The sequence below is a fragment of the Lethenteron reissneri genome, chromosome 9 (genome assembly GCF_015708825.2).
Source record: "Lethenteron reissneri isolate LAM-NWPU_2019-01 chromosome 9, ASM1570882v1, whole genome shotgun sequence".
NCBI classification, from domain to species: Eukaryota; Metazoa; Chordata; class Hyperoartia; order Petromyzontiformes; family Petromyzontidae; genus Lethenteron; species Lethenteron reissneri.
The window spans coordinates 9,596,581-9,617,861 of NC_083787.1; the positions used below are offsets into that span (position 1 = coordinate 9,596,581).

At 50.5% G+C, this 21,281-nt stretch overlaps 1 protein-coding gene across 1 annotated transcript in view; it reads left to right on the forward strand.

Annotated features, from left to right (window-relative positions):
- Window positions 1–16,267, forward strand: part of CLPB (ClpB family mitochondrial disaggregase) — a 35,621-nt gene extending 19,354 nt beyond the window's left edge. The window contains 10 exon segments of the mRNA XM_061548038.1: window positions 561–638; window positions 1,267–1,322; window positions 2,897–2,941; window positions 4,918–5,079; window positions 10,638–10,763; window positions 10,765–10,798; window positions 11,090–11,163; window positions 12,103–12,222; window positions 12,683–12,787; window positions 15,253–16,267. Of these exon segments, the coding sequence (XP_061404022.1) occupies window positions 561–638; window positions 1,267–1,322; window positions 2,897–2,941; window positions 4,918–5,079; window positions 10,638–10,763; window positions 10,765–10,798; window positions 11,090–11,163; window positions 12,103–12,222; window positions 12,683–12,787; window positions 15,253–15,480 (1,028 nt within the window). The 3' untranslated portion in view covers window positions 15,481–16,267.
- The last annotated feature ends 5,014 nt before the right edge of the window (window positions 16,268–21,281 follow it).

Here is a 21,281-nt window from a genome sequence, read left to right on the forward strand (position 1 = left end):
AAATAAACCTAAAGTAAGACATTGTGGTAAAGCACTTAACCTGAAGCTACCTTGCTCCTCCTGTGGTTGGCCTGCTAGTATTGCTATAATTTGTGCATCGCTTATAAAACACAAGCCTTTTGAAAATAGAGGGGGAGGGAAGGAATGGGAGAGCAAAAATGATAGGGAGACGAGACCTACAGAAGGAAGGTAGAATGAAAACACGCAGGGTGTGTGATTACGTGAGTGTGTGGGTGACTGTCCCTGTATCTGACAGTCATCTCAGTCAATCAACCCATGGCACTTGGGTCTGTTCCGTGACATCCTGCAAACGGGCCTTTGACATTTCACATGGCCTCAAAGTGCACCTCGCACGACGCAAGCGCCGTGGTGACATCACCGTCACTTAGTGGTGAACGGCGGTTGTTGTTGTTCCTGTGTGTGAGGATCAGTGAGTGTTCATGGGTTGCAGGATAAGTAGATTTCATATTTCTCAGCTTCCATTTCAACCACTGTTCATACATACATGTGATGTATCTGTACAGGAACACTTTTGTTTGTGCGCGCGTGTGTGTGTGTAGCTATACGCCGGAAGGAGAACGGTTGGTATGATGAGGAGCATCCCCTTGTCTTCCTTTTTCTGGGCTCTTCCGGAATTGGTTTGTATGACACATGCGTAATAATCACAAACAAAGAAAGATGTGGAGCTTGTTGCTGTGCTCTGTTAACATCATCTTCCAGTTGAAATGCCGATACGGGATTGGACCCAGTATGTAGCAGGCTTATCTGTATTTTTTTTCTTTCTGATTATTGTTCTGTTAAAATTCACAAAGTCATTAGCAAAGTACAGATATATTGTCTACATTCTCCAAATTACTCAATTGAAATTACACAGAAACCATTGCCCCTCCAGACAGACTAATGCTCATTTACACCTGACGAAAGAAGCTTGTGTTGCCTCCGAAACGTCGTGATTTAATTAATTTATTTTTATTTATTATTTTATTATTTTTATTATTATTTTTTACCTACGTGACTTTACCGAAAAAAAAGAGTATAATGCTCATTTGCAGGTTGGTGCTAGGTCACTTGTATAATGAACACTCATCATTAATTGGCTGAAAACATCTTTCAAAAACAAAACAATAATGTGGCATTGGGTTAATACATCCAAAGTAATAACCATGGTGACCTGCCGGATACATTTAATGAGGAAACGGAGAGATGTACACTTGTCTTGTCGTACGTGGAATGATTACATCTGGTTCCTTGGTTGTGTGTGGACAGGTAAGACAGAACTCGCCAAACAGATTGCCAAGTACATGCACAAGGACCTGAAAAAGGTGTGTGATTCGTCAATCCCATCATAGGGTCTCATGTGCCACTTCGGGTGCAAATGGGAATAGGCCGTTTTGTTCTGGCAAAAAAGCAAATCAAAGATTACATTAGTATAAGCAACAACATAAATAATCAGTTGGTACAATACGCCTTTTTCGCATATTTTTGCCTTCACATAATCTGGCCAGGTGGGTCATCGGTGGAGCGAGCAGTTCACAATTGGTTGCGAGTTGAAATGCTGGTTGGGGGTTGACTCGGCCCATTATCCCTCAGGGATCGATACAGTTAGTACTACTTTGTTGGGAAGTCATCAGTGGTTTTCCGATGGATTTCACTCACTCCAGCAATAGGAATGAGGAAAATCCACCACTGGCTGGGGGCTGTATAATGGAGATGTGCTTCAATGCTCATTTTAGCATAGATATGGTTCTTAGTTTTATGCAACACTATGTTATACATAACAAAAACAAAGATAGCACATGTGCAGTGGATTCAGACGTACTCTTTGGAAGCAACACATTTATTAATACCAACACACTTAACACAAAGGGGCAACTGCCCCTTTACCAGATAACACCCTATGGTGGTGGACCACCAGGGTAACTACACTAGTTACACTGGGAGGAGCTACAATGGACAGGACCCCGGCTTGGGTCCAGGTCCACGTGTTGGTGACTTCTTCTTGGACGTAGAACGTAGAACGTAGATCTTCAGATGACAACAGCAACGCTGAACCCCGGTCCCTCTCGGGGACCCGGTTTATATGCTCGCTGGCCGTGGCTGGCCACGCCCTTGGCCAGGACCACCTTTTCGAACCCTCTAGCAGGATCTTGCCCCGGCACGTGACCACGCCCAGACCCCACTTGGGGCCCCTGTGTAGATCTTACTCGTCACGTGCCTTCCCGGGTCAACCAGAGTGCCATGGCCTGTGGTAACCTCATTCCATGGCTGACACTCTCACACCCCATCCTTTAGGGGTTGGCACTGCACGCCACACGTGGTGCCACTTGGCGCTCACCGAGCCCCCTCTAGGGCTGGTACTTCACCCATATACGGGGTGTCCGCGATGGCAATACATCGCACGCCATGCCTCGTTAGAGCCGGCATTACCCAGTGACATCCACGATGTCGCTACATACGTGATGTCTGCGATGTGAGTACATCGCATGCCGTGACTGTCTAGGGCTGGCACCACACAGTGACATCCGCGATGTCACTATACATGTACTAATGGGGACTGCATTTATTTTAGTGCTGGTTCCATTGGCTTCAGTTATATTACTATGGAAAAAATGCCACAATGAATTTGAATATGGATGAGTGGGTAATATAATCTAATCAAGCCTATACAATACAAATATGAATTTATCTATTCTTTAATATAGTTTACTTTAATATAGTTTCAACTAACAATTACCTATAGTTACTATACCTTACTGTAATAATTAACAGTTAATTGATAATTCATAAAGCAGTTAACTCCTACTGTGCTAGACACACCATGCTGTATTGGCCTTCATTAGTCCTTTATAATCGCATGTGTTAAGGCTGAAGGGAATACTTTTCTCTGTTTGCACAGGGATTCATACGTTTGGACATGTCGGAGTTTCAAGGGAAACATGAGGTAAGCAGATCTTGCCTTTGGGTATGGGTGTGGGTGTGTTACCGAATGCGTGCTCTGGCTTTCCCTGTAGAGTATTCCTCATTGACACGAGAAATCTTTCACAATCTCCTCTATGAGTGAACTCCTCTGGCAGACAGGGATGTGCTGTATTGGCTGAGTCATGTATCAAGGAAGCCCAGCCGTGTGTGCCTAAACATACACAACTCCGGACTGCATTGAAGTCAAAGTTAGATATGGAGAGCCTCGGTAACCTCCATGATTGTACGGTAGTGGTGCACGTGTGGTTTGTACGAAACAAGATATTGCTTAATTCAAGAAAATCCGAGGTTCTGCTCGTTCTGCTGGTTGCCACTTGGGCTCAGGTGAAAACATTTGTGGGAGGATCAGGTGTGGCGGTCGTAGATTGCTGGATTCTACTCACCTAAAGCGCCTCGGCACCATACTCGACCGGAATATGTTGTTTGCTCATCACGTGCAAAATATAGTCCTGCAATTTTCATATCATGACTTTACGACACATTCGACCACTATTCAGTCGTGACATACATACGTACGTGACATAGCCAACACAGCAGCGTGTAGCATAGTATCGACAAGGCTCGATTATAGCAACTCACTACTGTACGGTACATCTGGCAAAAACATTACCAAACTGCAGCATGTACATGGCACGTGTCATGATGACGGGTACTGCAAAATGCGGCCATGTCTATTCAGTGCTCGCTGAGCTACATTGGCTTCTGGTTCCCGAACGAATACATTGTAAGATCGCATTCATTACACACAAAGTGCTTTCCGCAAATGAACCACAATGCCTTGCTGATCTCGTCAAGGAGCATAAACCATCATGCAAACTCCAGTCATCCTCGCAGTGACTTTTGGCGAAAACTCGACAAAAGACGGCCACTGCATCGCGCGCTTTCAGATGCGCTTCTGTGGCTGTCTGGAACGCTCTTCCTTCCGATATTAGGGAGCCATGGGGCTATGCACTTTTAAATCTAGATTGATTTTTGTGTTTATTTGTCCTTCCCCCACACCTCCTATTAGCACGGTTGGCTTTGTATGGTGCGAAAGAAGTTCAACATACGTACAAACATCTTTTGTTCAGCTGAATAGTCGAGTCAAAAGTCAAAGCAATGTCCTGCTCAATTGAGCATTGAGGTGGTGCCAATCTCACGCCTGAGGCAGTGGTGGAAATTCTGCATTCATATGGCAGGGTGAGTCCAAAGGATAAGCACTGTCGACTTGTCCACAAAGTAGTGCGCCTTAAATGGAAAACGCCATTCTGAAACACTGGAGGAAGACTCAGCCGCACACCGTGCATCATGGGACACTGGTGGAGGGACAAGTAGGAGAACCTCCGATCCGGATGGCTGTCTATGTATGGTGCAAAAGAAGTTCGACATACAAAACATATTGACCCAGGAGGATTGGTGGGCTGAGTCAACTGTTAATCAGGATTTGAACTTGCAAGCTTACGATTGTCAGCAGCTCGCTGTACCGCTGAGCCACTTGGTGTTGGCTGCATAGAGGATGTTGAGCAGGGATGGTACAAGCTGGGGAAAGAGATCAGTTACTGTGGCACAGGAGGACTTGCAGCTGAGTTGACGTGCAGGATGGCTCATGAATTGTGTTATTGGGTGGCTTGCTGCAGACTGGGTTCCTCCAGTCTAAATAAAGATTTTGATTCTGATGAAAGCTACTTTACAGCCTAATGGGAAGCCGAGGAGTGGCTGTTAAAACCAGCGGAGCGTTGGCCAAGTAGACCACAGCGAGTTGACACAGTGAGAATTGCAGGTGGCGTATCTTTCAGTCGGCTCACTCTTGTTTACCGATTGCGGCGTTTGCGTTGAGCCCATGACCAGGAACTTTCGCGACTACATATGGCCTCAAGCGCACCTAGCCTGGCGCAATGGTCACGGTGTGTAATCCAGCATCCGCGCGCTTGTAATGGCATGCGCCGGAGCGGTGTGCAGGTGTCCAAGCTGATCGGCTCGCCGCCCGGCTACGTGGGCTACGAGGAGGGCGGCCAGCTGACCAGCCGTCTGAAGAAGTGCCCCAATGCCGTGGTGCTGTTTGACGAGGTGGACAAGGCGCACCCGGACGTGCTCACAGCCATGTTACAACTGTTCGATGAGGTGAGGGATAGTCCCAATAAGGTACAGGTGTTTCACACTATGTAAATGTTCCCTTCTAAACCAGTTTCAGTATAAGAGAGGGTGGAGGAGTTCTTATTATTAGAAAGTGTGCTTATTTATGGTCTCTAATTTGCCAGCAGAGTTATTTAAATCGGTCTTGGGCCATTTATTAATTTAACCGAGTGGAATAACCAGAATAAGCACCTCTTTTGAGACCCAAACATTGCACCTCCTGGCTTAGACCTTTCTCCAAAACGCTGGTGAAACCATCAACCGCATCAGAACACTAACAGACCAATACACACATCTCCGTTATACATGTAAAATCACAATAGTCTGTGCTCCTGCAACAGAGGAATAGAAAAACTACACTCTCTCCTGGCCAACGGATCTCGACAATGGGATGAACACATTGCCATACGTAAGAATATAATCAAATTAGTTATCTACATCTATTATTAGACTAACATAACCACCCTTTTGAAAGTAACAGCAGATGTATATATTTATGAATGTATATGTAGCACTATGGAATGTGGCCAGATATCTGGAACAATCTTTATAGATCTGTCTTGAGGATTTAAAACCCGTACATCACATGCTGCTCCTGAATCAAATGTTGGGACTATGGCCTGATGTGTTAAAATGGTTACAGTCCTCTCTTGCGGTGTTAGTCCACCCTTGCCGGCTTAGTCCTCCCTTACTGGGTTACAGTCAAATTCATTGGGTCTTTTTCGTGCAATTTTCACATTGCATACACTGCCATCGAAAAGTTGCTTTGGGGTAATTTCTGTACGCATTGCTTAGAGTACAGTATGTGCAAGTTGAAAAAGGCTTGTATGTCAAATAAATATTATCCCAGCAACTTCAGTATTCGTAAAGTGATATAAAATAGACGAATTATTCGGTGAAAATGTACGGCGTTGGCAGTGGTACACAAGTACAAACAACAAAAACGGAACACGTTCATTTCTAACACTGGCCCTTCTTCACAGCACCTCCGATTAGCACTGTTGGCTACGTACGGTGAAAAAGAAGTTCAACATACGTACATAGCGCGACCTTAGCGTAACGTGTAGCTTTGGTGTGCGTGGTGTTGCGTTATATAGTGTGTCATCCCAGGACGCAGGAATGGTCGGGTCGCTCTGCGTTGTTGAGCGCAGTGCGGTTCGTGGCTTGACCTCGCTGCACAAGACAGTTGTGAAGCGATCGCTGCCGGCCTGGTGAGGGTGCAGACGAAGAGATGTAGGGGGATGGGCCGCGGATAGAGAGAGAGCGGTTGTAATTGCATCGTTGGAAGAGGCAATATTGCCAGCAGTGCTGAGGGGCCACGTGGTGGCCCGGATTAGCACTCGCCAATAACGGCACGTCGCCAGTCGTTACCCTAATCAAAGCGTGATGCGACACCCATTAGGGACAGGCATCCCCGCACACAAACTCTTCACCATGTACATGTGCACACCCACTCGCAACATCCTAAACTGATGGGACCTACGCAGTGTGGTTACCGCTTAATGGTCGCACCGTTGGCGCTATTCTCAGCAGGAGGTTAGGTGTGGTGTTTGCAATATTGTTACGATGTCTGTTATGAAGTAATTACCCTGCAGTTGTACCTTATGCTTACCGATTCATCATAATCGTAAGCCATGTTCAATCCACTGCTGGATGAAGGCCTCCGCGAGTCACCGCCACCTCTCACAATCGTGCGGTGTAATGCCCCGCCCAGCACCTGCACGCGAGCCAACCTCATCGCAGCAGATCCCAGTCCACCAAGGGGCGGATGTCCTCTGGGATCTGCTGCCCTCCGTGGCTGCCGCTCCGTTATTGTTCTCGACCCTTGGCCATTGTCACTGAGAGCGACGTGTCCTGCTTGAGCCCACTCCTCGTAATAGTTTATAATAAGTCATTAACCTCAATATTCTCTCCTCTAATCAACGTGTTTCTTGTTCTCTCTCTCTCATTGTAATTCCAAGCACGTCTCTCTTCATGCTTGTTTGCACACTTTCAGTTTTGTGTTCTTTAATTTTTGCGAACCACGTTTCTAATCGATATGCCATAGCAGGTGGCACGCACTGATTGAAAACTCTTTTTTTTTAGGCACGTTGCTTTTCTTTGTCAAGTTTAGGTTTTCCAAAATCACTCTAGTCCGGACCGGTCCACCTATTTATTTTATAGCTGTCTCAGGCTCACATATTTTGCTGTCCTCCTGTTGTGTCTCTCCGACAGACGTCTCCGACTGTCGAGTGAACTTATTGGTACATTTCTCTAGAACTGCTTTTGTGTGTTTAGTTTTTTGCCCATCCCCCGCACCTCCGATGAGTACGGTTGGCTATGTATGGTGCGAAAGAAGTTCAACATACATGCATGTTTGTTGAACTTCATTATTATACCAACGTAATTCAATCTAGATGGTTCATGAGCTGTTCGCATTTATGCCTGTATTTCTTTAATTACATTTTCGGAAAAGATCTAGGTTTAGTGTAAGGTGTCACCTTGTCTGGCTCCCTTGGTAATGTGTAGTTTTGTATTCAACAGTGTGCATGTTCTGTTTTTGTAAATGGATATTTATTTTTACAAATATTTGTTTATATAGGCCTTGGTTTATGAGAGCGTAGATGACTGCATCAGTGTTTACTGAGGCGAATGATTTGTCATAGTCTACAGGGATGAGGCAGAATGGTATGTGGTAGATGGTAGAGAAACCTTTCCTAAACCCTACATGCTTCTGTGCTTGACTAGCCTTTAATCTGTTTATTATTCTGCTCCCAATGATGTTCGTAAACATTTTTACAATATATATATGTTCAATAAGAGGCCAACGGTTTTGTAGTTCAGTTGTTTAATAATTTTGGAATAGAAAAATGAGGCATCATTGCCTGATAGCAGTATTTCATTACCGAGTAAACATTTTACGAACGAGTTGGCTACCTTTGTTTCAGCATTTGCTCACACTTTCATGACGTCGGCAGCTGTTACGTCTGGTCCAGCAGCTTTCAGCGCTGCAAAAGGCAGTCTGACATCTGTTAACCTTCTTATCTGAGAGTCAGTTAACCATACTTCACTACACTGGTCAGTGTGAGCTGGTGATGGCAACGTATTTTGTCTCGCCTATCGCTGAGTACCTGACTGGTATGGGTGCCCCTTATCCAGCATAGCTACTCAGGTCTACAAGGCTTCTCCCCGCCTCGAAGCAGTGCCCCAAGAACAGTTGGTATCAATGAAAGCTGGTACATTGAACGTGTTCTTCGTACTGACGCCCGTGTCGTTGGTGGCACTAGGTACGCTGGGGGAGGCTGGCTTGTTGCTGGTTGTTATGGCACTTGCTCGAAAGCTTCCCAGAATCCGCACCCGGGTTTGATCCCTTCTGGTGCCTGTGTGGTGCGCCCTTGTGTTTACAGTTACGAATGTCCATGTGTTTGCTTGTCTGTGTCCGAGTGTGTGCGTGCGTGTGTGCGTGCGCGCCTATAGCTGTTTCTGTTTGCTCGTGCATCCACATGTAACGTGTCTGTATCGTCTTTGCACTCTCCATTGACCAGCAGCCAGATGGGCCCTGTTTGCTTAAGTTATTAGTCCTCACCTCCTCCCTCTCCGCTGAGACGATTATCAATGGAAACTAGGATTGTAATTCTGTTTCATGTTTTTTTATGTGCTGGGATTAATACTGAGAACACATTATGAATGGTTGAATGAATATCTTTGTAAATGTGGTTCCTCCATCAAACTGAGAAGTATCTGTAAGTGTAGACGCATGGTTATTGGTTACTCTACAATCACGGCGTGAGCTCTGTGGATGAGTGGAAAGAAATGATGTTCATGCAGTGTCCCAGACCGGTGCTGAGCAAACAGAATGATGTATTGCCTCACTGAAATGATCATTAGCTAATCTCATTTGTGGCACAGCAATTATGGACCGTCAGGTGCATGCAGCAGGCTCGCAATGTTACGCGGGTGTGTATGCGTAGAGGTGTGCTGGCATCTGAGCATGCGGGTGTTTGTCCGTGCAGCTGTATGTGTAAGCGTACGCATAAAATGTGCGTGTAGGTTATGGGGAGCGGCGATGCAGTGGTTAGCGCGCTGCGCTGCGTATCCAGAAAACCGAGGTTGATTCCATCTCATGGCCAATATCAGTGATGAAAATCTGAACCAGTCCTGAACCAATATCAGTGGTGCGATGTGTAAACATCACCACTGGGGAGACAAAGGCGGTCGGACGAAGTTATAATAGCACCACCCCCTCATGCGCAGTGCTGGCCTTCATAGGTGCTACTTGCTCACAGCACTTGCCCCAACAGTCGCTATGGCCATACGGGGAATCTTTGTCTTTATAGCTTATGTGCACACACATTTGTGTTCAAGTTGAATATACATACACCCACGTGTGTGCGGACATGTTCTCAGGTGGATTTGCCTGCCAATGTTTAAATATACAATCTCAACGTGGAGGTTTTTGCAGTCAATGTTATCATTTTTAAAATAGATGTTTGCGTTAAGCCACAAATTTATCTGGCCAAATTTGTGCAGAAAGACCCTCATTGTTAGAGTTATGACTTACTGGATTTTCCTGAAGGTGTTTGGCGCAGTTTCAAGCGAAACTTCTCGTATATCAACTGCTGTATTTGGTTGTGAGAATTATTCTTCAAATTCCCAGCGAGGCACGATGTAATAATTGCTACGTTAAACGCTTGTACACGTGGCAATTTTATTTGGCTGTGTCGGGTATTGGGAGGGTCTTTCAAAACCCATTTGTGTCATCTTCCGCTCATCTGTAACCCTGCCACTCTTCAGAAAAGATTTACACTCGGGGGGTGGGGTGGGTGATGATTTTATTGGGGGGGGGGGCACCAGGGAGGAGAGAGAGACAAGGGGGTCGGAGGGTGGCGATCACGGCAAATTAGCGGGCGCGGCGGGGACGCAGAGACGAGGCGCGCCTAGAATGCTGGCATCCATCTGCAATGGCTTAATGCGATTACCCGCGTGCGGTTATGACAGCAGCCATACATTATCAGCCGACACCGCATATGCACACACACACGCGCTGCCTCACACCTCTCCGCTTGCTCTGCATCATAGAGGTATCCCAAGATGTGCTTGCACTTGGCCCGCCTGGTTGATTCGATTACGATGGACAGAGACAGATGGGCTAGAGGGAGAAAGTACAAGGGCTGAGGGGGCCGAGCTGCCAGAGGCCCCACCTCGCTCAAAGCGATCCTGCACAAAATATCTATCTTTTGAGCGTTTTTAGATCCCTTTATTTTATTACAGCGAACTTTATTTCATTATCCGCACTTTTCATTTATTCACAATTTCACTCTGTGCTGTCCCTTAGCAATCGCGGCGAAGTCTTCCCCGTGTGCGTGCGTGCGTGCGTGCGAGCTTGCGCGATGGGGGAAGGGAGCGCGGTGGCGTGGGAGAGGTGATGCCCCGGTGGTGAGGAGCGACCGGACGCCACCCTGGCCCCCGAGCGCACGGTCGTCATCGTGCCGCGTTGGCCGCGGCGAATGTCTCGCGCATGCCGCTCTCGGGCGTGAGTGGTGACTGCGCTGCGTCTGTTGTTCTAGGGACGACTGACAGACGGCAAAGGCCACACTGTGGCCTGCCCAGATGCCGTGTTCATCATGACCTCCAACCTTGGGAATGAGGAAATCGCAGAGCACGCGCTGGCGCTGCGCAGAGAGGTGGAACAGGCAGGCACATGTTGCGCAGAACAACTCCAGCCTCGGTGAGACTTATGGTTAGGGTTGGCACGAGTAATATTTAACACGTTTCTTGAATTGAGCAAGGTTACTATGAGCGCTTGGGGGGGAAGAGACAATGGGGGTGAATTCCAAAGTGGAGCAATGCGAGGAAATAATCAGAAAGAGAAGCGTTGTGACCTGCAGTGTGGTGAGTGGGTGGTGAAAGATTGAGCGATGTCCATCTCCTGGATTGGGCTGTGCCCACACATTACAGGCGCAAGGGCCACTTCAAACATAAGACATGAGTGTGCGTGTTCGCGTGTGGTTGTGTGCAGAAGAGACACCGGCCTCAAATCAAGTAACCATTTCCAGAAGTTTCAAGGAGGATGTCATCCGGCCCATACTTAAGGTGCTGTGTGTGTTGACCTGTGCCGGTTGATTCGCGGTGTTTTTTGGAAAATCAGTAGTGTGCTTTCTGCTTTATGTTACCACGGCCTAAGCTATAGTTGTGCATACTATTTGTTATTTTACATTACCAGTGGCCGCATGAAAGAAACCATGAAAAACAATGGTTACCGGTTTTTGCCACACATACAGAAACAAACGTAACATTTCCTTTTTATTTGAGGACTAATTGTCAGCACGTTGGACTTGCCATCCAGAGGTTGCCAGTTCAATTCTGTCTCCTGTCGCAGTGATCGAAACTTATTAAAATGAGTGCATTCATCAAAAAGTTCCACTGGAAACGGCGACCGCCTCTTGACTTTCAGAACTGGTTACCGTTAAACAACCATCACCTTGAGGTTGACTCGGGTATAGAGTGGGTCAACATTAGCGATGCTTTACAACACAGGCTGTTCGTCGTGCGTGGTGTGCCTGCTTTGATAAGTGCTCACAAACACCCCATGTAGTCTCTAAAGGCTAGACGGAGAAACATTTTCCGAGAGTTCCGATGATGTTCATTTGCATCATAATATATTTTATTTGGAAAAACTTGAAAACTAACGTGTCCATGCTTGGTGAAATGGCCCAGTCATAAGCGATTACTGCTCATTGCAGAGGTTCGCAGTTCGAATTAGGCAGGCCTTCCTGGTTATTACTGCGGATGTATGCACCTTAAAATTATACGCCGTTTGCTTCACAGTGCCCTTTAAAGTGTGTCGCGATGATTTAATTTAAGTCGTTTGCCATATATCAAGCACTCTGAGATGCACCGGGATACAGGATGCTCCATCAAACACCGATTGGCATTGCAATCAGAATGCTTGACGTGAGCCCGACAGGCGCCACGTGCCAGCACGAGTGTGTGTGTGTGCGTGCGTGCGCCCGGCTCTTACTGTGGGTGCAGACGCACTTTGGAAGGGATGAGTTCCTGGGTCGGATTAACGAGATCGTGTACTTCCTGCCCTTCTCGCACGCCGAGCTGCTCCAGCTGGTGGACCGGGAGCTCAAAGTGTGGGCCCGCAAGGTAACGCAACATCGCCACAACTCGATGGCCAACAATATAGCCCATTTTACGTGATATTAATGACATTGACGATGATTTGTGATACAATACACATCACGGCGGGGAGGCTCCGTGCACTTTACACGCGATAAGCGACTTGTACCACATCTCATCTGGGCACATTCCAAGGGCACCCTCAGTGGCAGCTGTCCCTGGCATGCAAGTGGGCAATAGTATGAAGTATGGGGCAATGATTACACTATGTAATCCCAATGGAGTAATTTGCAGGTAATTGTTTACATTTAGAAAAATTGTACCATGACCCAGGCACACAATGGCCACTTGTTTAGAATGATGAGCGACGTTTTGCATTGAGTGACGTTCTCCGTGATGAGTGATGTTCCTGTGTTGAGTGACCGCTCTGTTGAGTGATGTCTGTGCTCGGTGGTCTCCATCACGGCGATGCTCTGCGATGCGCCAGGCGCACGAGCGCCACGGCATGGATCTACAGTGGGAGGCGGAGGTGCTGCACGTGCTGGCAGAGGGGTACAACGTGCACTACGGCGCTCGCTCCATCAAGCACGAGGTGACCATGCGCTCCTACGCTGCCACCCGAGTCGTTGCCGCGGCGCCATGGGAGTGGCAGAGCAGTGGCTTCGCTAACAGATGTCGGCGCTTCTCAAGCCGTGGTCCGCAAGGTCCTGCGGAGGCGGTTTGCGGTTCTCGTTGCAGATGTTGTGATATTTGTTATCAATATATTTTTTTCTGCGTAGTGGTCTGCGAAAATGTTTTGAGGGTTGACCGTGGTCCGCCTGTGCAGAAATGTTGGGAACCACAGATGAAGGAGTTGTAATTATTTGGTGTGAAAGCTCCTTGTATAGACTGCGAGGCTTTAGCACTGCAACCTGCGACAAGGGCCACTTCGTTCGTTTGCGGGTCATTCCACGTCCACTGGAGCAAAAATAAATGGAGATTCCCACCTAAAGATTTATATTTATTAATATTTTGTGCAGTGAAAGATAACCCATCGGTTCTGAAACCGGGACAAATATTGAAGTACGCTGATTAATCTTTAGTAAGGTGCATCCCCTTCAGTCAGGCGGGGGTGGGGGGGGACGATCAAAACATGTAATTCATCTCATTTTTAAGTTGTTCTTTAACATAAATGCTGAGCACAGGTCCAAAAGCCTAAAATATCAACCGGCCAGCAACGAAGAGCACCATCACATTTGTAATGTCTACGAGTTAACACATTTGTTGTATTGAGCAAGGTTAAAAGATAATGGAAGTCAATTTGAAGCCCTAAAGATGGTATTCAGAATGACAGCCCCATTGGATACTTCTGTGCAGATTAGCGGTTAGGGTTTCTGTAGAATTCATAATAAAGAATTATCAGGGCCAGCGTTTTCTTTGAGGGAACGGAGAACGCCTTATGAGCGTACACGGCTGAATGTGAACAGCAGCCTGCGACGTGCGGTGGAGCGCGCGTCACGCTGTGCGTGCAGGCCGTGTTCTTCTTGCTGCGGCAGGCCACGTGCTGTGGGGACTACATACGGTTGAGTTATAGGCACTAAAGTTCTGAGTGCAATGTAAATAGTGGACAGCTAACCCTAACAATTGCTGTAACCCTAACCATAGCCACAATGCTAACCATAGCCGTAATTATAACCCTAACCAAAATGCTAACCCCAACCCTAGTCGCAGCCCGGGGGCTTCCCTGATTATATTCTGGTTTCAGGCAAAATCCAATTTTAATAAATATATTTTAATTGATGCGGCTATTGGGCTTGTTGCACGCCTCTAGGCCATGGCTAAATAACACATTGGGTGGTCGCAATAACCTGCCTTTATAAGCATGGGGAGCGCATGGATCAATGAGCCCCAGGCCACCCTCACAGACACCGCCTGGAAGTGAGCGACACAGTCAGGGTCTTAATGACGCGCCGGCAGGGACGTACCGGCTGCTTCGCTGCCACTGCTGCACGTGTCAGCGCGTGTGTTCACTGTGGCGAGCGGTGGCGCGTCAGTTAGCGTGCTGCACTACGAACCCGGAACACCGAGTTTGAATCCCGCTCACGGCCAACGTCAGTGACGAATATCTGAACCGGTCCTGGGCCTCCCCTAGGTTGACTCAGAATAAAATGAGCTCCTGGTGCAGTGTCTAAACTGCACTAGTCGGGATACAAAAAGGCCCAGGCGTGATGCTGGCCACCCACTGCCTCATGCCCTGCCGATCTTTGTAGGCACTCATACGCAACTCAAGATGAACACGAGTTTGGGAAAGGAGGCTCGTGTGCTGACCGCAGTCGCCCTCAATCCTGAGCCCACCTCCACCTGTCAGGGGACACTCGGGGAAATGGGGTGGGCAGTGGCTCATCATATCGACACTCGCGCCATGACATACGTGATGCGGCTGGGGGTGAGGCGCACCCAGCAGGTCGCTTGCGGCATAGACCCCGTGTCCTCCTCGCCGTGGGTGTACGGCGCCAAATGGGGGTCCAACCTAGCCAAGTAACGTCAGTAGTGGTTGTGGGTGGAAAGGCTTTATTGAGCGAATAAAATCAGGGTGACTCGCACACCTTCCCACACTGACAGTCGCCCACAAACCCTCTCACATTCATTCACACACCCTCTCACACACCCTCATAAAAGACAAAGATCCCCCCGTATAGCTTTAACAGACTGTTGGGGTAAGGCCAGAACAGCACACAAGGGGGTGGGTGGCCAGTACCACACCCGGCCGCCTTTGTCTCCCCAGTGGCAATGTTTACGCACCACACCAGGTACTCATTTGAGGCTGAGTCGACCTAGGAAGGCTCAGGACCGGTACAGATGAGGTACAGATAATCGTCACTGGTGTAGGCCATGAGTGGGAATCGAATTCGGGTCACCGGGTTCAAAGTGCAGCGTGCTAACTTCTACACTACCGCACCTCACCCACACACACCCTCACTCACGCACGTCCTCATTCACACACGCACGCACACTGCCGGTTGACCCCACCGCTGCCGCGTGACGAGACCGCGGGGCGCGTGTGCGTGTGGCGAGCAGGTGGAGCGTCGGCTCGTCTCACTGCTGGCCACCGCATTCGAGCGTGGGCTGCTTCCCCGGGGCTGCGCACTGAGAGTCCGAGCGGCGTCCGGTGGCCGTGTGGGCGCGACGGCGGCGACAACGGCGACGCGCACCCTGCGCCTGGAGTTGCTTGAGGAGGGTGGGGAGGGCGCACGGCTCCTCGATGTCCACGTGCCCCTGGAGCCCGAGAACGTGTCCTGTTGGTGACAGCGCCGTCGTGGCTGTGAGGCTGCACCACCGATACGGCGGCCACGCCACTCAACGGCAGAGCGAGCGGGTGGCTCGCATCGGGAGGTTGCGAGTTCACATCCTCGTTGGGGGGTCGACTTGGTACATTATCCCTCCCTCTGGAGGCGATAAAATGAGTATTCCTTTATGGGGAAGTGATGGATATAAATGTCGAATTTCCACCATTAGCTTAGTGCTGTAAGGAGAAGATGAGCACCACCTCAATGCTCAATTGAGCAGGGAATCACATTCGACCTTTTTAGACTAATCGGAACCCCTTTAGCTTCTACTCAGCTATGCAGCAGGCACACAAGTGGAAATCCACCGAGTGATCACATCATACGACTCAGCATGTGCTCTCTGCTTATTGGGCGATGGAGCTCTGTACGAAAGTTAAAGTGCTGGTGATTACATCTTCGTATGGCTGATGTTGATGTAGAGCAACAACTGTGTTTATGTTGAGTTTGTCGAGTCAGATGATTGCGTCAGGAGTAGTACGGCATCAAGGAACTTTCTGGGGCGAAGTGCGAATGTCTCGCAAACAACGTGTCCAACTGAAGTCTTGTCAACAGCTGTTTCATCGGTCGGGTTGTAGGGCTACATTTGCGAATGTGGTGATGGGTTCCCATTGGCCTGGATGCCAGAGGCCATGCGGAGACCTCTGCTCCACCAGGAATGCTTGTTGGTTCGTGTGTCCATGTCCTGACACTGTTCATTCCAATCACAGCCATTGTATATTCTTACGAAAATAAAATATAGACATCAGTGAAAAATGCTGCCTTTGTGTTTGTGTAAATATTGGGATATATATAGTCCTTTGGGGTTTTAACATCTGCGACTGTGGGGCAGAACACCGGAGCACGTGGTCAGCTGCTGCCTGCCCATAAAGGCCATCGATGAGCACGGTTTGCTACGTAGGGTTCAAAAGAATATCAACATACATCGAACGGTCGCACAAAGGCGATTTACCAGCTCACAGTCTATAGAACCCAGACTTCATTTTAGAACTCTTGCTACTGTTCCAAACGCAGTTGCAAACTTGCCATGGAAATACGGTCCTTTTTCTGATGGGCAATGATCCAGCCAGAATGGGTTTTCTTTTTGTTCCATTTTCCCATTTAGATTCTCTGGTCCATTGACCTTGTCCACCAAGCGTCAGACTAGAACCCCTTGGCTACGGAGTCATGTACATTGATAACACACGCACACGTAAATATACACAAGGTGAGGCATCAGCACAGTTTGATGTTAGGACGATGTCGGCCTCCGATGAGCACGGTTGGCAACCGACGGTGCGAAAGAAGTTCAACATACGTATACAGTCTGCCATGCTTAATGCTACGTGACTGTATTCGCTAATAGCATTAATTTGGTTGATGGTGTAGAAAACCCGGGAATTCACACAGGTGAGGTGAATGTGTGTGCAGAGGATGCATGTTTATTGGCTAGCACCTTGGCTGGAGCAATGCAGCTGTTGGAGGTCTTCGGCAACTGAGTCCAAACGCTGGGGCCGTCGGTGTTCCCAAAGCAAAGTTGATGTCGGTAGAAACGGGGTTCCTGTAGTACCTCACAGACTTCGCTCCCGGTAAGAGGAGTGAAGGCTGAGATGGTATAGGACTGTGGAAACCACTTTGGAAGATAAGAGAGGTGAGTCTGCGTGTAAATGAAAGGGTGTATGAGGTGGAAGGATATCTGTTTGACTGCAGATCAGCGAGTTGGACCCTAGCAGCTCCAAGAGAAGTTATTGGGATTTGAAATGTAGGTGCCTGACACAAATGTTGGGAATTTCGTAGCAAGACAGAAGACGCCATACAGAAGTCTGGTGGAAAACAGGACACGTGAGTTTCGTGAAATATGGTGTTAGGCAAACACGGCTTCGCTGGGCAGGGCGCGTGTGTGGGAATGGGGGAGATCGGTTACCGAGGCCGGCACCGGAGCGGTCCCAGCGAGTGCGGCGACCATGGGCAGCGCAGACCTGAGAGCAAACACTGTGTGGGCCGTCAGGGAGAGTAGACGCTGGGGGGCCGTCAGGGAGAGCAGAGGCTGGGGGGCCGTCAGGGAGAGCAGACACTGTGGGGCCGTCAGGGAGAGCAGACGCTGGGGGGCCGTCAGGGAGAGCAGACACTGGGGGGCCGTCAGGGAGAGCAGACACTGTGGGGCCGTCAGGGAGAGCAGACGCTGGGGGGCCGTCAGGGAGAGCAGACACTGGGGGGCCGTCAGGGAGAGCAGACACTGGGGGGCCGTCAGGGAGAGCAGACACTGGGGGGCTGTCAGGGAGAGCAGACACTGGGGGGCTGTCAGGGAGAGAAGACACTGGGGGGCCGTCAGGGAGAGCAGACACTGGGGGGCCGTCAGGGAGAGCAGACACTGGGGGGCCGCCAGGGAGAGCAGACACTGGGGGGCTGTCAGGGAGAGCAGACACTGGGGGGCTGTCAGGGAGAGCAGACACTGGGGGACCATCAGGGAGAGCAGACACTGGGGGGCCGTCAGGGAGAGCAGACACTGGGGGGCCGCCAGGGAGAGCAGACACTGGGGGGCCGTCAGGGAGAGAAGACACTGGGGGGCCGCCAGGGAGAGAAGACACTGGGGGGCCGTCAGGAAGAGCAGACACTGGGGGGCCGCCAGGAAGAGCAGACACTGGGGGACCGTCAGGGAGAGAAGACACTGGGGGGCCGCCAGGGAGAGCAGACACTGGGGGGCTGTCAGGGAGAGAAGACACTGGGGGGCCGCCAGGAAGAGCAGACACTGGGGGGCCGCCAGGGAGAGCAGACACTGGGGGGCTGTCAGGGAGAGAAGACACTGGGGGGCCGCCAGGAAGAGCAGACACTGGGGGGCCGTCAGGGAGAGAAGACACTGGGGGGCCGCCAGGGAGAGCAGACACTGGGGGGCCGTCAGGGAGAGAAGACACTGGGGGGCCGTCAGGGAGAGCAGACACTGGGGGGCCGCCAGGGAGAGCAGACACTGGGGGACCGTCAGGGAGAGCAGACACTGGGGGGCCGCCAGGGAGAGCAGACACTGGGGGGCCGTCAGGGAGAGCAGACACTGGGGGACCGTCAGGGAGAGAAGACACTGGGGGGCCGTCAGGAAGAGCAGACACTGGGGGGCCGCCAGGAAGAGCAGACACTGGGGGGCCGTCAGGGAGAGAAGACACTGGGGGGCTGCCAGGAAGAGCAGACACTGGGGGGCCGCCAGGGAGAGCAGACACTGGGGGGCTGTCAGGGAGAGAAGACACTGGGGGGCCGCCAGGAAGAGCAGACACTGGGGGGCCGTCAGGGAGAGAAGACACTGGGGGGCCGTCAGGGAGAGAAGACACTGGGGGGCCGTCAGGGAGAGAAGACACTGGGGGGCCGCCAGGAAGAGCAGACACTGGGGGGCCGCCAGGGAGAGCAGACACTGGGGGGCCGCCAGGGAGAGCAGACACTGGGGGGCTGTCAGGGAGAGCAGACACTGGGGGGCCATCAGGGAGAGCAGACACTGGGGGGCCATCAGGGAAGACACTGGGGGGCCGTCGGGGAGAGCAGACACTGGGGGGCCATCAGGGAGAGAAGACGCTGGGAGGCCATCAGGGAGAGCAGACACTGGGGGGCCGTCAGGGAGAGCAGACACTGGGGGGCCATCAGGGAGAGCAGACACTGGGGGGCCGTCAGGGAGAGCAGACACTGGGGGGCCATCAGGGAGAGCAGACACTGGGGGGCCATCAGGGAGAGCAGATACTGGGGGTCCGTCAAGGAGAGCAGACGCAGGGGGGCCATCAGGGAGAGAAGACACTGGGGGGCCATCAGGGAGAGAAGACACTGGGGGGCCGTCAGGGAGAGCAGATACTGGGGGTCCGTCAGGGAGAGCAGACACAGGGGGGCCATCAGGGAGAGCAGACGCAGGGGGGCCATCAGGGAGAGCAGACGCAGGGGGGCCGTCAGGGAGAGCAGACACTGGGGGCCCATCAGGGAGAGCAGACACTGGGGGGCCGTCAGGGAGAGCAGACGCAGGGGGGCCGTCAGGGAGAGCAGACACTGGGGGGCCATCAGGGAGAGCAGACACTGGGGGGCCGTCAGGGAGAGCAGCCACTGGGGGGCCGTCAGGGAGAGCAGACACTGGGGGGCCATCAGGGAGAGCAGCCACTGGGGGGCCATCAGGGAGAGAAGACACGGGGGGGCCGTGAGGGGCAGATCTCGGAGGCCGCTGCCACTCCCGTGCAGCTGCGGGGCGATCTGGCGGAGTGGGAGAATGCGTTGGCGATGAGTGGCGATGAGTGGTGGTGGTGACATCGCCGGCTTTTGGTCACGACGATGACACGTTGATTTTGAACGGATAATGAGTTTAAAGTGGGAGGAAAGGTTAGAAAGCACACAGCAAGTTGAGGAAGAGGAGATAGGTAAAGAGATGGAGATGCTGAACCAACGTTTAAATGCACGATTCTGTAAGCGAGCAGGAAAACAGTGAGAAAATATCGGAGAGCAGTGGCAACAAAAAGATTGCAGGTGTCACCACAAGTGATGGCAGCATGGAAACAATTTACAAATGTAGCCCTGGAGGGGAAAGATGGAACCACAATAGGTGACAGAGGTAGACTCTCAATACACTGTCAATGGTGACAATTGTATTTAATCACAATTAATTTTGATACATTTCACGTGTCATTCTGTGTGTCTGTTTTCTTACATTGAAGCGAACATACTCAAAACACAGAAACTGACGGCATATACAAAATTATAAAGTTTAAGTGGGTTTCAATCAAGGCTCATGGGAGCCAAGTGAAGACATTATAAATGTTTAGGTTTCAGTGGAATTGTAAAAGCCCCTACGCCGCATCCTCGTTCTTAATCAGTCCTGTGTTTGATTTGTATCGAGGTTGAAGGGCGAAACGAAGCTGACGGTAGCGAAGCGCGAGAATGAACGAATCCGTCACGAGGCGTCCTTCCAGGCACTTACAATTCACAGAGAGAACCATCCTCGTTTAAAAAGAAAAACTCTGCACTTTCTGGCCGATCATCGCAACCTTCCCAGCGAGCTCCTCCATCGCAAAGCTTCCCAGCCACGCAGGGAGCACGAGTCTGCGTAGATAGTGGAAGGGGACGGGGGTTGAGTTGAGAATGGAGACGAATGGTGGTAAGATTTGATGCTGAGTGAAGGACGGCGATTTAAAGGTTACAGAGGTGGAGAGGTGGTGGGTTGAGGGCGCAGAGTGGTGAGTTGAAGATGGAGAGTGGAGAGAGGTGAGTTGAGGGTGGATCGTGGTGAATTGAGAGTGCGGAGTGGTGAGTTGAGAGTTGAGGGTGGTGAGTTGACGCTCGAGAGTGAAGAGTGGTGAGTTGAGAGTGGATAGTGGTGAGTTGAGAGTTGAGGGTGGTGAGTTGACGCTCGAGAGTGAAGAGTGGTGAGTTGAGGGTGGATCGTGGTGAGTTGAGAGTTGAGGGTGGTGAGTTGACGGTCGAGAGTGAAGAGTGGTGAGTTGAGAGTGGAGAGTGGTGAGTTGAGAGTTGAGGGTGGATCGTGGTGAGTTGACGCTCGAGAGTGAAGAGTGGTGAATTGAGAGTGGAGAGTGGATAGTGGTGAGTTGAGGGCAGAGATTGGTGAGTTGAGGGTGGAGAGTGGTGAATTGAGAGTGGTTCGAGTGGAGAGTGGCGAGTTGTGGGTGGTAGTGGCGAATCGAAAGTGAGGGTAGAGAGTGGTGAGTTGAGAGTGTAGAGTTGAAGATGGAGAGGTTGGAGGGGGAATGAACAGCAGCAGCAGCAGGAGGAGGAGGGCCTCCCTGAGCGGTGACGTCACGTCACCGCGGGCCA